Source organism: Tauraco erythrolophus, chromosome 6, assembly GCF_009769465.1.
Source record: "Tauraco erythrolophus isolate bTauEry1 chromosome 6, bTauEry1.pri, whole genome shotgun sequence".
Lineage (NCBI taxonomy): Eukaryota > Metazoa > Chordata > Aves > Musophagiformes > Musophagidae > Tauraco > Tauraco erythrolophus.
This window is the reverse complement of record NC_141470.1, coordinates 47,317,288-47,333,415: the sequence shown is the minus strand read 5'-3', so window position 1 is coordinate 47,333,415 and position 16,128 is coordinate 47,317,288. Positions and strand designations below refer to the sequence as shown.

The 16,128-nt window shown below is 42.4% G+C and overlaps 1 protein-coding gene across 1 annotated transcript in view; it reads right to left on the bottom strand.

Moving 5' to 3' along the window:
• TTLL5 (tubulin tyrosine ligase like 5) overlaps positions 1–16,128 on the bottom strand; it is a 148,163-nt gene that overhangs the window by 16,964 nt on the left and 115,071 nt on the right. The window contains 2 exon segments of the mRNA XM_086614127.1: positions 520–740; positions 8,622–8,799. Coding sequence (XP_086470253.1) covers positions 520–740; positions 8,622–8,799 — 399 coding nt within the window.

Here is a 16,128-nt window from a genome sequence, read left to right as displayed (position 1 = left end):
ATTCTAGTCCCCATCAAAGATTAAACATGGAGGGAGTGACTCAAGTGCCTAAACATAGATTATCTAGTACCAAATAACTTGGTACTCTCAAGTTGTTTGAGACATCTGCGTGGGACTGGCAGACACAAGATCTACAGAAGACTTGTGCTCATCTGGAGCAGCAGCTGGAGGTCAGGTGGAATAGCCCTGGTCATCTAAAACATCACTAGCAACCTATATTTAGGTAACTGAATCCCACCCTGGATCAGATACTTCTCTGATTCAATCTGGCAGTTCCTGTCTCTCTATGTTTGTATGATGTTACAGTCTTACCTACCTTACCGTTGTGAAATATGAAACCGCAACATAGTGCGCCCCTATTTCAGTACACACAGCTCAGGTTATTCTGAGATTTATCTTGGACAGCATAGCCGAAAAGATCTATGTAAAAGTCACATGTAGACAGGTTCTTCTCTGATATTCCTTCTTGGGGGAACCAGTGCTGACTCCCTGCTGTGCATGGGAAGAGATAAGACTTACCTGGAATTCCTCTGGGCTGCAGCCTTTCTGACCACTGCCTGCCTGTGGTTTGCTGGAGGCTTTGGAACCAGCTGCGAAGGCGTACTCTGAGATGGCATCACTTTGTGCAAACTGGCTGCCTTCTGGATACTAGAAGTGGCACTTGATGTCTTGCGGGCATCAGAGCCAGCTGGCATAGATATATGGCTGGTGCTGGATTGTGAGTAGTTGGCAAAGAGAGCCTGGTTAAAAAAAAAACACCACAACTTACCAAAACAAAACAAACAAAAATCCATAGTAATTGGTGATTACCTCTCTGAATGTTGCTGACAGAGTTGATGGAGGTGGGTGACATTTTTGTGAGGCATAACAACTGCCCGGTGAAGGCAACCCCAAGGTTCCATGGACAGTCCCACACTTAAAAAGAAGAGTTAAGTGGTCAAGTAAGTGAAGTAGTTTTTAGAGCTGAATTTTATACCCTTGGAAGCTGGGACTAGTTTCTATATGAAGGCAGACAAGCTCATTTCTGCCACAGAACAATACTATTCTGGATTAAGAAATGAGAGGACCTATCCTCAATCTAATCTTGCAGTTGGCTCCCATTCACAAAGAAGTAAAGCTTTTATTGCTTTGACTGATTTTCTGCATTTATCTGCTAAATTTTTCTTTGTGTGGGAGGTAGGATTGAGACACAGTTCTAGGAAAGAAAAGGTTATGGGGAAGATGTTACAACGCCAGTTCTTCAGTCTCACCCTGTAGGTGCTTGCAATAACAGGCTCTACGATTCTTTCTCTGAAAAAGGGACTTTAGGTCAGCAGCTGACAAAAAGGAAATCCCCAGTAATACCAAGGAATAGAAATATTTCTATTCCTATAGCAGGTGGGAGAGTAAGTACATTGGAGATTTGTCACAGGCAACAAAAGAATCTGCACGTTATGAGACACTGGAGAACTGAGCAGCGGACTGGAAAAGCAGGGAGTGGGGAACGGGTCCCTACAGGAGCTCTGCAAACTGCTCAACACTCTTCAGAAAGGAGCAACCTGCTGGGAGTTCTGCCTTGTCTTTCCTCGAAATCAGTCACATTCCCAGGGCAAAGAGGCAATACTGTAACCGTGTAGTTTGGCAGCTGGAAGTCAGCGATAGGAGAGGAGGGAATAGCTGAGCACTCGCCAGCCACCTCAGCGTGACCCTGGGAGCAGTGCCCTTCACTGCGTTTGTCCTCCGTTTCTTCTCCGGTGAAAAACACCCAGAGCCACAGCGAGTGGGCTCCAGAGAAAACCACAGTTTGAGAGCTGGCTGAGTCTCAGCACACAGACAGGAAAAGCCCCTCTCCCCCGCAATTCTCTGGCAAATGGCAGGGCAGCGGTGTGTGGGAAGGCGATTCTGACAGGCAGAGCTCTAGGGAGAAAAGGAAGTGCAGGAGCCAAAACAGGCCTGTTTCCTAACTAGAGCTCACTGACAAGATGCCCTCGAGCTCCCAATCCTTCTTAACCCCTCCCTTCCCTGAAGCTCTACCTTGATCGCAGCTTTCCGATTTTGAGTAAGTAGCTGGTACAAGTGCAGAAGTCTGGAAAATAGCAGTCACACCCCACCTCCCCCGGCAAAACAAATAAAATAGAACTTGGTTTAGTCTCTTGCATCTTAGAGTCTGACACATCATGGGGTTGGGATGAAGATCTTCAAGTCACTGAACTTCCTTCTTATTCAGGGTGACATTTCATTGTGCTCTCTTTGATACTGTACGTATTTCCTGTAAGTTCTTGTTATTAAAATCACTAAGATCCTGGAGTCCACAAGGAGTCTTAACCCCTCCCCTGTGTTAACATGCATTGGCAAGGAGGTCCATGACTCTGAAGAAACAGTAAGCATGGATGCTTTAACAAAGTCTGATCAGCAAAAGCTGGGCTGAGACCTGCCTAAAGAAAGGTCACAGATGTTTTTCTTGGGGGTAACGGACTTCCAAAACAGCCTTTGTCTACACGCTGTGCTGAGATTCTGGCTGCCTTCCAAGCAAGGATGGGGAGACTGGAAGCTGACACGGACCATGGCTTCTGGATTCAGCTACAAAGCATATTGCCCTGCTGTGAACTCCACGGGGACAGGACAGGAAACCAGGAGAAGCTACTATGCAAATAAAGAGGGCAGCTGGGGAGAGTAGAGCCTGACCGCACAAAGGAAGGGTTGGGAAGAGATTTCAGCACAACTAAAAAGTAGGAGACAGACCTCATCACTTAGGATTCTGAAGACTCAGGGTCTAGGGAGAGCAGAAGCCTAGACAAACCCTGACAGAGGCAGTCCTGAAGCAGGTAGCACCCTACAACTACTGCTGCTGCAAGTAAAAAAAACTTCCAACACCTCTTCCCAAGCTGGCAGATTTAACTTGATGTTGAGGAGACATTTGCTTCCCTGGCAAGTTCTTAGGGCTACGAATCTGAAAAATACTCAGAACACTATGAGACTTTTTAGCTACAAATCATATAAAGCATTAGTGAGTTAATTCTCTTGCATAATTGTCTGGGGAGGTAGGACAGCATTAACCCTGTCCTGCACAGGAAGAATGTTGGCACTGACAGAGGAGGTGATTTTCCCTAAGCCACAGAGAGAAGCAATACGAAAAGCTAGGTCAAGAGCTCAGAGAAGATCCTGCTTCATTAGATCACACCTCGCCTTGCTTCTACATCTACACATGAACACCATACACAAAGTGTTACCTGTACAAAAATAGTAGGTTTTAATTAGAAAATCTCAGCATGTACAGCTTGTCATTAAGGATGATGCACATCTAAGAGTAATAGCCAGTAGCAGCTGAGCTCAGGCTGCTCATGATTAAAAGCAGGGAGGTACTGTAGTACTTTGAAGAAAAGCAGATATATTAATGATCTTCAAAAACAGAAAGAATGTTCCTGGCACTTACCATCCCTGTATCTAACACCCATCCCTAGCACAGTAATGGAACAAATGTTGCAAGCAAAAACATGTTCATTCTGTGACCAGAGGAGGTAATGAAGCTCATTTCCTGTGAATCTGTCTTGGGGCTGAATCTTACGGTATCTAATATAAAGCATGGCTCAAATTATGCCTCCCTTCACGGGTCTGGGGCATTCTTACGTTGATTTGCTGCTGTCTAATTAGGAATGGCCTCATGCTGCAGTCTTTGCCTTAATGGGAACAGTAGCTGAATCCCCCTTCCAGACATACAACTCTCTATTTTCATGAAATTTATACGAAACATAGCTTTGAGATTCCATAGTCATTCACTTTAAATTCCACCAGCAAGTCTGAAAACAATGAGACACTGAGCAGTGTAAGACAACTGACAGACAGATGCACACACAAGTGTATTGCATAAAGATCTGTGCAGCTAGCTCCAAATCACTAGTGCTGGAAACTGACATGTTTGTAAGCAACAAACAACAATGAGGATTTCAGTTAAAAAAAGAACAAAAAAGCAAACAACAAAATAAAATCCACCACCTTTAGAAAAGCAACTGCATTTCAGATGACATCGCACAAAGACAGAAAATTAAAAGGCTTTAGTCATATAATTTTTTTAGTGGAGATTCTTTTGAACACATAATATGCATTCCATTAAATCAGTTTGGATGCAACAACCAGTTGAGTTGAAAATTCACAAAGTGGCGATAAAGAACAGGCTCAAAATGTACTATTAACTGCCATAGTGTAAGAGGAGCATCTCGGGGCCAAGGAATTTAAAGAAGAGCAAATTCATGGCATGCACAGACTGTCCTGAAGCATGTCTTCCTTGGTAAATTCTTCAGAACAAGAATAAATACATTAAAATAAGTTGACTTGATGCCTTCTCCTTTGTCTCTCTTTTGGTACTGGGAGCTCTCTGAGGCAAGGATTGGGCCATATCATTGTATTGGAAAGATACTTAATACATCTGGGCGTTACCATAATTCTAAGAATAGTGACAGGATCAGAAACATGGGGACGAAATTTCAGCTGGTATAAATCAGCATAGACTACTGCTTTCAGAACAGTTGTTCTGCTTTACTTAGACCGAGACTTTGACTCATCAGTATCACAAGACTCAAACAGGAAAAATGGCAGTTAGAACATTTAGTGAGAAAACAATCTGAGGGAGAAAGCTGCAAAACAAGAATGAACAGGAGACCGAAGGGGAAGAGAGACTGCAAATCTGACAGCAGTCCAATATATAATAGTTTAGAAAACAGTTTAATGATGTTTAAGGCTGCATTCAAAGAGATCTTGTGTCCTCAGGCAGGAATAATGTAGTTCTAGGAATATTATCCTGAATATTCAACATTCCCAGTCACATGTAAATAAACTGTAGAGAATTCAGAAGAGAGTTGCATATATTAAAAGAAAAAAAAATTGCTGAACTTCATAAAATGAGGAATATTTCAGAGAACATACCATTTTTAAATGATTGAGAGGAGAATTATTTAAGATTAACTTAGCCCAATGTTTTATAGCATAAAATCTACTTAAACTTCTGATTGAAAATGGGATCATAAATGACCACAAAACTCATTAACATGATTTATGTCTTGTGTAACATGAGCTTTTTTGATATAAGCAGGACTGATGAGGATCATTCCGCTAAACAACTGTACTTTTCTTGTTTTAATTTAGCTTTTTTTCCCATGTGAAATGTTTGGCATAATATTCTAAACCCAGTAGATGCTAGCCACATAGAGAAGGAGGAACCTCCCTAACAGCTAATGGCATCTTTCCAGTACAGGAAACAATTAGAGAATAAACAATGATAGTATATTAACTGCCTTGCCAACTGCAGCAGTGATACTAACATCTAGGTCATAATGTGTCACATGAAGTCTCCTTTAAACATCAAAAATACTGTTAAAAGCCTGTTTTTCTGGACTTTTGGTTTGATTTTGTAATTCTTGTTCCTTGATTTTGTAATTCTTGTTCCTTGATTTTGTTGGTATCAGATTTAAGCTCTTTGTCTCCACTTTCAAACTCTGCCCTTATCTATTTTTTTTTTCTCTTTTCTCAGGCTCTGTATTGTCTCTGTTCCTGGGGCCCTATCACTGCATCTATTTTTTTTGTTAGATTCTCATCCGGTCAGTTTGGGGTTTTTCTCTTTATCCACAGAATGAAGTACCTGTTCTGGCATCAAAGATCTATTTCCACCATACTACACCGCATGAACATATTCTACACACAATGAGTGAAAATTGTTGGTTATTATTCCTCTTCCTCCACCTACACAGTATTTGCTACTCTGCAAACTTATTAAATGCCTGGAGAAGAAACCATCTTTCTTAAGTGTCTGGAAAGTGCTCAACCAAGAGTGGGTGCTGCCACAAAGAAGTACACAATAAGCCTTCATGATAAGATATATTCACTCCATTGGCAGATAGGGATATTCCTACTACACAAATACTTCACTAGGAACTTCCATGCTTTCCAAGACATCCATCTCATCTCCAATATATGAACTGGTTAATGTACAAGCAGAAGTGTTTGCCTGTATTACTAATCATGGTGCTTCTGTTACTTGTTCACATGCTATCCATATACATCTGACTAGTCCATCTGTCACAAAGAGAAGGAAAGATTGGCATCTAGTCACGTTGTTTGGTCAGGCCATACTTGGGGTGTGTCTTGAGATATATTAATAAATGCACTTCAACTACTGACAAATGCCTTCCAACTGTAACAAGAACTTGAACAATCAGATGAAACAGGCTTGGAGGTATCCTTCATGCATTCCCCAAAGTACAGAGATCATTAGACTCTTTTAAGTGATAGGCCTTCTAGTTTGGAGACGTATTTCTTCTATTGAGAGGAGTCTGAGGAACTTCAATGTAGCAGGCAATACAACAAAAGATGGAGTAGATCTTGATATGTGAGAAGGAACAGAAGGGAAAGAGCAGGCAACAGGAGATGGTTGGCTTAGGTAACACTGAGTAGAAAATGTGGTAAAGCAATGCAGTCTAGGATAAGCTATATAAACTGTGGGGAAAAAGAGAGGACAAATGACGGCCAGCAGGAAGAGGTGAGATGGAAGTCAAAGCAGCGCGAGTAGGAAGGAGATGTAGGGCAGGAGTGTGTAAGTAGCAGAAAAGAGAAGGCAGCTCTTGGAAAGGCCAAGTCAAAGGACTGAAGTTTGAGAAGCTAACTAGCAGAAGGAAGAGGTCAGTGACAGGAGGTTAGAGAGAGAGCAGGAGATAGACAGATGAAAGTAGAGCAGTGACCGGGAGGGGCATCAAAGGATTGGTGCAACTGTGACTGGAAGGGGAAGTCTGGCTGGCTCCATACAACTTCGTGGGAGAGGAAGTGTCCAAGAGACAATCATTTTATTAAGATGTAGTTTTCACCACAGAAAGTCTGAAAGCCCCCATGTTCAGCAGTGCAGCCTGAGCCCGGCGGCATGGCAACTGCCTCAGTACTGCAACTCCAAACTGCTTGGCTCAGGAGGAGAAGGGAGGGAGAGAAAGGAGGGGGACGTTGTGGGGGTGAGAGGAGGTTTAACAAAGAATCACTTTAACAGAAACTCCTGAGTAATGGCTCTGCCCCAGGCCAAGAATAACAACAGCTCCATGTCAGCAATTAGCAGAGGGCTCAGCCAGGCCCCATGGCCAGCTCCAGCCTCCTCGCAGGCACAAGCCAGCCTACAGCCCTTCCTTGAGCGCAGGAGCAGCCGCAGCTGCCCACCCAGAGCCCTATGGATGGAGATGAAAGGAAGACCTCCTGCTCAGAGGGGGAGCAAGACGACTGGCGGTGAGGGAATTTGGGGATGGAAACTGCATGGCTAAGTGAGGGCCTTGAAAGGAGGAGTGCAAGGAGCAAAGGCAGAAGCGCCTCTCCTTCAAGATGCTCCCAGGAAAGGATGAGGGCAATTTGCCTATAACCTATTCTCAAGAACCGTGACTAGTGACTCATCTGCTTCACATGAGGGAGAGTGGGTGTTCAGATCTCTGCATGTCAGCTCTGTTCATGGTTTTGTTGGAGTCCTGTCTTGCCAGTCAGCCCAGCAAACAGCTCCTTCCTAATACAGACCAATCTCCATTGGTCTGTGTGAAGTTTGTTTCTGAATGAAGGTTCGTTCACCCAAAGACTTCCTTCCCTTTAGCAGCAAAGCCTTTGGACATCACTCACAAGAAAGAACACACCCCTCTCTCCATAATAACAAAGAAAGAGAGCATCAATGCACTCATTGTAACCTTGAGAGATTCCCCAAGCAGGATGGAAATGCTGTTCCAGATACAGCAGTCCATCTTTGGCATCTAGGTGTCATCCAGAACATCATAATACAAATGCTTTTTCATATTTCCTCTAGCTCTTGGACACTTAGCTCATCTTTTCTCCTTGCAATTGTAACAAAGGAGTCACATATCTGTCAGACAGTTCCGGGCAAAGCAGTGAAGGAAGACATTAAATATAGTAATAACAAAATGTATAGGAGGCCTGGAAAAGATTTTCAAGATTGCAAAGAAAACTTGAATCTGGCATCAGGGTCAGTGGCCATGCCTCCTGCACACTGAAGGCTCTTAAAATAAATGAATACATTTCTTCAAAAGAATGAAGACTCTCCTAAATAATTTTTGAGTCTTTTTAACATACTGCTCTTTTGATAACTGCATCATGTGAGACAACATCCAGGAGGAGGAGAATTTAGTCAAGATGAAGCTTTGATGGGGTCTGTTTGCCACAGAGGACACAGTTGCCAACACAATTTCGAGACCCTACGTCTAGAAACACTGAAATACAACAGTGACCCAGCTTGAAGCCCTACTGAAGAACTCCTCAAGTCAAAACAGGAACATATGATCAGAGACAAGATTAAGTGACAAAGAACTGTGGAGACTGTAGACAGTTCGAAGGCTGTGTGAGGCACTATGAGGGAATGTCCTGAACTGGTGCAGAAAAGCAAGCAGCAGCATAGCCAAATAGCGAAGGATGCCAATGCAGTGGAAGAAGCCATTGGAAACTACAGCATCAAAACGCTATCAAAATCACTGCAGTAATATTAGTTTTGTTGCAACCTGCTTGCAGAGCTACTTTCTTCAGAAAAAGCTGTGCCATATGTGCTGGCTCAGGGTTGGTTCTGCACGTCTAAGACTCAGTCAACAGTGCTACATTCCAGGCAGGATTTTTCCTTAAGTTACCTGGTGCTGGGCTTGGCTTTGCTCCAACAGCTGTCGTGACTGAAGTTGATGCTGCTGATGCTGCTGCACAGCAAAATGGACCTGATAGTTGGGATGTGCCAGCGGACTCCGTGTCACCTTCTTGTGGACACCGTTCTCCACTTCTCCTTCCCAGGCAAAACGATGATTCTCTGAAGCCCTGAGAAAAAAAGAGCCATCACGCTTTCACCACTCTCTATATAAGGACTCCTAGTTACAAGGCACCGTGGCTTCCTAAAAATCCCTTAATAGTTAGCCAGCTATGAATTTGTATTAAGTGGGTCCAGCACGCACAACACTTGCTAGAGGCGCCATGTGCCAAGTGCTCTCTTGCTAAGGAGTTTCTTGAATTCTAGGCTGGGACTGTATTACTAGCCATAACACCATGCCTGAGGAGAAAAAAGGAAAACAGAAGAAAAACTCTAAACTGAATGTCTGTGGCTGATTAGCATTGACGAGAGGCAGAGTTGCAGCAGGAAAACAGCTAAGGATTCCCATCACTAATGAGAGCATTATTTATTTGGATTTGTAGAGATTTTGTTAATATGCTAACACAAGGCTTACACCAAGCACACACATGCTGCAGTGATACTGGAATAGAAGACAGAAATGCAGTACAGTTTCCACAAAGAGGATAAAGGACTGGTAGGGTGAGGTTGGAACTAGGGCACATATTGACTCCATACAGTCACAATCCCAAAGACCTGCAGGGACTGAAGATGGGCTCATTTCTTTCATTATCAGAGTAATGCAAGCCTTTCCCAGAGGAGAAAAGGCGTCCTGCAAAGAAGCAGGAGCTCTTACAACCCAGGCTTATGCAGCGGGAGTTCAGCTGTGGCCTGCAACATGATAAGTACCAACAGGAGCTCACTGGTTTGCTTTGAAGTTTGTAAGCCTCGGCAAGAAGGCAGCACCAACACACTTCTACAAAAGGCCGAGGGGCTTTGCAGAGAGCAGGTGGCAGACTGACAGGACCACAAGGTGTCCTGAAGAGGTTACAACAGCCCAGCAACTCCTATGCTCACAAGACAGGATGCCATATGACCCACTGAATCCTGACACTGGCTAATAAAACCTTCAAGCCTCAATGCCCGAGCTTCCCAAATTTCTGATCTCTGTCATGCTTCTCAGCCACTCTTTCCAAATATTTCCTTTAGATTCCCACGACAGACTTCCCTCATATTTCCTATGCAGGTCATAAGTAACTGGGATGTAAAAGATACCAAGTATCTTTTATGTCTCATGCTACAATTCAGAATGTAGGTCATGGTTTTGGCAATGGAGTTAACTGCAATGTCCTTGCTTCAGGATCCTATCAAAACTTACAACCCAGATTCTTTGAACATGTCACGGCTTCCCTTGAATGTGTCACACCTTCCCCCACAAGCTTCATCATCACAGCAAACTCTTAAAATATGTAGAAGGATGTTTCAAACAAAATCAGAAGCAATTGCCAGCCCTACATACTCTCTCAAAAAGAACCTCATGCATCCCTTTCAAAGCAAATTGAGGACAAGGACTCTAAACGCTAAAGGTTCACTCTCCGTACTCAGCTCCTCAGCAAGAGAGGAGTAAGACAACCCAGTGGAAAAGGAGAAAGGAGTTCAGCTGTTAGCATCTCTACCTGCATCCTCTGAGCCTCCTGCTGCTTGGAGCTCCACTACCACTTTCTTTCTTATGGGCCATTGGCTGTAGGTAGCTTTCTCTAGACTTCTCTGTTCAAGGGATCCCACCCATGCTTCCTCAGTCCTTTGCTTCCATTGTACCCCAGTGCAACACTGGATAAATGACTCCCACTCTCTGCTCCCTTTTGCTACAAGATTCTCCGTCTTTCAGTACTTTTCTTCTCACCAGTGCTTGGAAAAGTGACAACGGTAATGTGCTGACAGTACTCAGACCTTGAAACCCAAGATGTATAGGTCCAAATCTGACTTTGTGGTTAACCTTGGGAGAGCTGCTTCCCTCCTCTGAACCAGCCTTCTCCCTTCTGTCCCAGCAATGGGGTCCCAATCTCCTGCTGCTGTGGTTTTACCCACAGCTGCTCAGCTCCAGATCCACGGCTGGGAGTGCGCAGGTGGCTTCCCAGCACTGTCCCCAGCTGGGCACAGGATGCCATAAAAAGCATAACTTAAAGCGTGTCCTCCTTTTAAGGAGGACACAACAAGGCACAAGGAATCTTTGAAACGATCCCCAGCTGTCTCCCCTCCAATCCCACCAGCTCACCACATGGGTTATCAGCAAGTTGCTGTCACCTGGACTCAGCTCCCATCCCAAGGCTAGTATCTGCTCCTTCCACTGCATGGATACAGACTCCACCATCCATTCTGATGTTAAAGCTCATTGGACTTCTCTCTTGTGAGAAGCAGCTGGAGTCTCTGTTACCCTCCCCAGTAACACCAGGTCATGACAGCTGAAAAACACAACGAACTATGCTGGGATTGCAATGCACCCTCTGGAAGATAGCTGGGGTTACTGCAGACCAGCCCTTGAAAAAAGCATTAACTGCACCAGATATAAAGCTGAAAAGCATTCAAAAGCTCCATCAAAGTCATGTTAGTGCTTAGTAAAGAGCCTCATTACTTCCTCATCACTACTACTGAAAGATTATGATCAATACCTCTGTTTCAAACTAACAATAATTTGTCCATTTGCCTAGAGTAACATTTTCACACCAGCAGTTTCTCAGTTGAGAAAATTTGGCAAGTTCATTCAAAATGCTTCTAATAAAATGAGATAAAGGGCTTACTTCTCATGGATTTCATAACTAGTTAAAATACATGAAACCAGAGCTAGAATAAATGGACATTTTCCACAATAGAAAGAAAATTACCACTGGGGTCCCACAAGAATCTGTGCTATGGTCTCTGCTGTTCAAAACATAAGTGATACGAGGAGAAAAAAAAAAAAAAGTGAAGTAAAAAGAAGTCTGTCGCTAAAAAACTGAAAGTTACTGAGAAGCGTGAAAAAAACCATCACATTACTGAATGATCAGACATTAAATTGGTAGATGACATTCGATTTAGTAACTACAAAGACATGTACCCAGGGAAACACAATCCTAGTTTTACACATCGATGGACTTTGAACTTGTTATTTCTATTCAGGAAGGAGACCTTACAGCTATAATAATTTTTCTATGAAAACATCACTAAAATACTCTCAAAAAGCAAACTCAATGTTAGGAATTGTTAGGGAAGGCATAGGCAACAAAACCAAGAACACTACTATGCTACCATATAAACCAAAATTGCATCCATCTCTTGCATACTGAGGATATTTCTAAACCCTGTCCCTCCTCCCTTCTCAGAAAGCATACAGTAGAACTGGAAAAAGTACAGAGAAATGCTGTAGAGATGATCAAAGGTATGAAACAGCTTATATATTGAGGAATGACTAAACAAATAAGGACTCTTCAGCTCGGAAAAAGGACAACTGAAAGGAAATACGAAAAATATCTATAAAATCATGAGCTTCAAGGAGAAAGAGAATAGGGAACAATTACCTCTCATGATACAAGACAGGAAAAACTAAATAAAGTCATAAGGTAGGCAGATTAAAATGAATAAAAGCAGGTAGTTTTTCTCATAACACATAATTAAACTGTGGATGCCTTCTTCCTACGGGAAGCTAAGGACGCCAAAAATTTACAGGGGTTCAAAAATCATTAGACAAACCTACAGAAGCAAGAGCCACTAACACTATTTATACACAAAGATACCACCTCCTGGCCAGAAAATCACTGAGTCCCAGAGAGTCCTGGGGAAGTATCACCATTCCATAACATCACCTAACGCTCTTCCCACAGAATCTTCCATGGGCTACCGCCTGAGTAGGACATTGAACCAGACAGTCCACCTGGTCTGCAAAAATGCAACCAGTATTGTTTATGCATTGGAGGTCTGAAACTAAACCTGTCTCAGGTCTCCGTCAGAAGTCAGAGAATCCAGTCAAGCACTCTTTAAGGTATTAATTCAAGTTCTAGAGACTAATGTTTATTTGAACTTCTCTCATATCTACCTCCAGGCTCAGAACCTGCAATGCATAACATTTTTCCTTTGATCCAAAAGAATCCTGAGGAAGTTAAAGATTGAGTAACTTGTTCTAAAACATAAAAGTCAAGATGAAATGGATGAGATAAAACTGATTTAAAAGAAAACTCCACTAAAGTTGGATCTGCTGATAGCCAAACTGGCTTTGTGCCAGAGATGATGTACAGTATCTGCAGTACTGCAAGGGCCACTAACTGAACGGCAAAACTTTAGTATCATTTCCTTGATCCTCATTTCTTTTGTTTGGAGATATCTGGCAAAGTATTAACTATTATGGAAATACAAATACTGAAGACCAACGGTCCAATTTTTAAACATGCACTAGGACTGCTGCCTTGCTCCAACCTTTGTCCACATCAATGAACTCTCAAATGCTTTCATTCGGTTTCTAACTTGTTTTGATCCACTTCTTCCTCTTTTAACCAATATATGATCTATAGCCCAAAATAAATTCTTTAGGATATAATATTGCCCAGATAAGCTTGGTTTAAACTACCCAGGAAAGCAGTGTTGAAACTATGTTATTAAATTTTTAGGAAGAACTAAATTTAAAAAAACAAACAAAACCACAAAAACTTTGGCTAACATTTTCTTGCAGCATAGACGGTCTTGTACACAACTGCCTGCAGTTCTAATACCTCCTCTCCATCCGATGCAGCACAACAGCACTTACGTTTTTCTAGATACTATATTGAAAACACTGTTGATTGCCTGACTAGCTTTTACTCTAATGGCCTGCAGAATCATTCTGGATTTAATATGCTTCCGTTAGCTTCCATGGGTTTTAATTCTTTACAAAGGGAAATCAATATAAATTCATTATACATAACTTCAACCTTTTATAATATAAGCATTAAGTATTTGACAACAGAAAGCCTATATATTTGCAAGTCTTAGGATCCCTTTCATAGAGAGATGTTTCATCATCTGTAGTTTTGGAAAGTCCTCATATAACATGTTATCAAGTTGCTGACGTTACATCTAAGGCAAAGCTTGCCCTGGTACAGAAGAGCAAGGCTTAGGATCTGACACTTAATATCCTGCTGCCAGAGACATGCTCCAGCTCTCAGCCTATTTGCCATGCTCACAGAAACGCATCATGGTGCAGCTCCTGTTCTGTGTCTCTGCCTGTCAGATGATTTATCGAAGCATGACAGCACCTTTGCACCCTTCCTGAAGTTAGCTCTTCTGCTTAAGGAATACTAAAACAGGCTCAGCACAGTAATGAAGGCTGGAAAAAAAATGCTGTAGAGGACCTCACACTTTAATAGATACAATAGAGTTCACATGGTAGAGAGACTATATAAATACTCCAAGCTGAAGGAAAAGCTTTTTCACAACTCACACCATTTTAGGCAAAGCCAAAAATAACCAGAAAAAGCCCCACACCCCAAATGGAAAGGAGGATCATAGAATCAGTACTCACAGACCTGCTTGTTTTCAATTCAGGATTATTGCTTGAATACTAATGATTGACTGAATATTCATTTGCTCACACATACAGATGACAGATATAGGCATAGATGCATACACATGCGAATGAGAAATAGAAATTCCTGCCTGTGCCACCAGAAGAGATTGGGTTTCATTCTGTCAGCCAGGCTGGTTGTGAGCAATCTGCTTACAGCTTGCTCAGGATTATTTATGAGTTGCTTAGTTTAGAGACCTGGCCAGGATTCAGGCCTTCACTGTGTACAGGAAATCTCAACCTTGGCATTATGGCCCATCCTTTGCAAGCAAGATTCTGTCCTTCCAGCAGCTCTTAGGGCTACTCAGTATTTTTGGCAAGAAACCCACTGTATTCCTTTCTTTCAACTGTAGTTTTCATAAAGCCTGGGCCAGAATTCCCTCTTCCCCTTCACTGACAGCATTAAGACCTCTCTACTGCAGCTCTTTGCATCACAAAAGATACAGGTTTGCTTTTGAGATCAGTTCCAACAGATGTCCACGCTATTATGACTGCAACCCAGCCTAAAAGCGCTAGAACACCATGCACTCATCTTCAGGTTTTCTGGTTCCAAATTCCCTTTCTGCTCTAGTTCTCTTTTCCAATTCATTAGTTCTTTTCCAATGTAAGCAACCCTTATGCAATCAACTACCTACACCTGTAACTAGGAACTAATGCTAGTGTACTAAAATACCAAATGCTAATAAACTACTAATATATTTGTTCATTGACAGCAGAAAAAAAAGTGCCAATGAAATCCAGCCTCTGTACAGAATAGATGTGGTTATCAGCTCTTACAAGAAAGGAGAGAGCTGGCTTCTGTTCCCACTTCAAACAGATTCGAAGAGAATACCAAGGACTGAAACTGTAGACAAGACCGGACCACAGAACACCACTTCCTGAGAATCTCACAGTTAGCAAGAACTATCTGACATCCAGTGAGTCTATACTAAAAGAATGACACTGGTAACTACTAATGATAGCGCACACTTCTCCCAGCATCCGCCGTTCCTAAGTAACTCATTCAAACATCTGACAAAGTAGGGTCTACTACAACACAGCCACTGCTGGGATGGGTAATACTGGCCAATAAAAGACAACAGCAGAGGACAGGGCAAAGAAAAATCTTTTCTGAAGTGAAACTACTAGGAAATAATCACGGGAGGGGAGGGTAATGTAGGAGCAGAAGGGATTCAGAATACAATTTCTTAATGCATAATCTGGATATAAATTTGGTTTAAAGTGTCCAATGTTCCCCTTCAAAAATTAAGGATTTTAAACTATCATAAATATTACACGTAGGGATTTCATTTATATTTTCACTGAAGCCTTCTTCCAATGGCACAGCTGGTCACTTGTTTGATACCAACTCCTTCCTGTGTGGCAGGCAACAATACCAATTCATGAAGTATATCGGTGTTCCTTATATATCACTTACTAAGGAGGCACTTCTAAAACACTTGGAGAGTGCCTATATCCCTTTGAAAGGCAATGCAAACTAGGATCAAATTACTTGTGAAAAATGAAGCTTCAGCATTCTTGGAGAATATTCCTCTATGTTTAACCCTGCTTAGTTTGTGAGAATTGATAGGATCTCAGCAGGGTCAGCATAGCTGGAGGTCTAGCAAACTGAGAAAAGAATTATCTTCCTTTTAAATGAGGAAACAAGCTGACAATGAAAGTATTTTGCATCCTTTCCTGTAAAGGCTGGAGCTAAGGATGAACAAGGGCCATTGCTGGCCATAAGGGAACCCAGTGCATTTATAAATCAGTGCTTCCACCTTGCCATGGAATGCAAGACAATCTTGGACAGCAGTTTCTTTCCCACAGGGCATTCAGGTGGTATGACAAGTCCAGGAAGCTTTCAGTACAAAGCCTTGGTGGGCACCAGCTGCTAGAAAGTAGTTGGCATAATAGCTAATGATTCTGCCCAGTGTGGCAGCTCCCAGCATCCTGCTGACTTATGTTCAGGCACTCAGAAAAACACAGAACA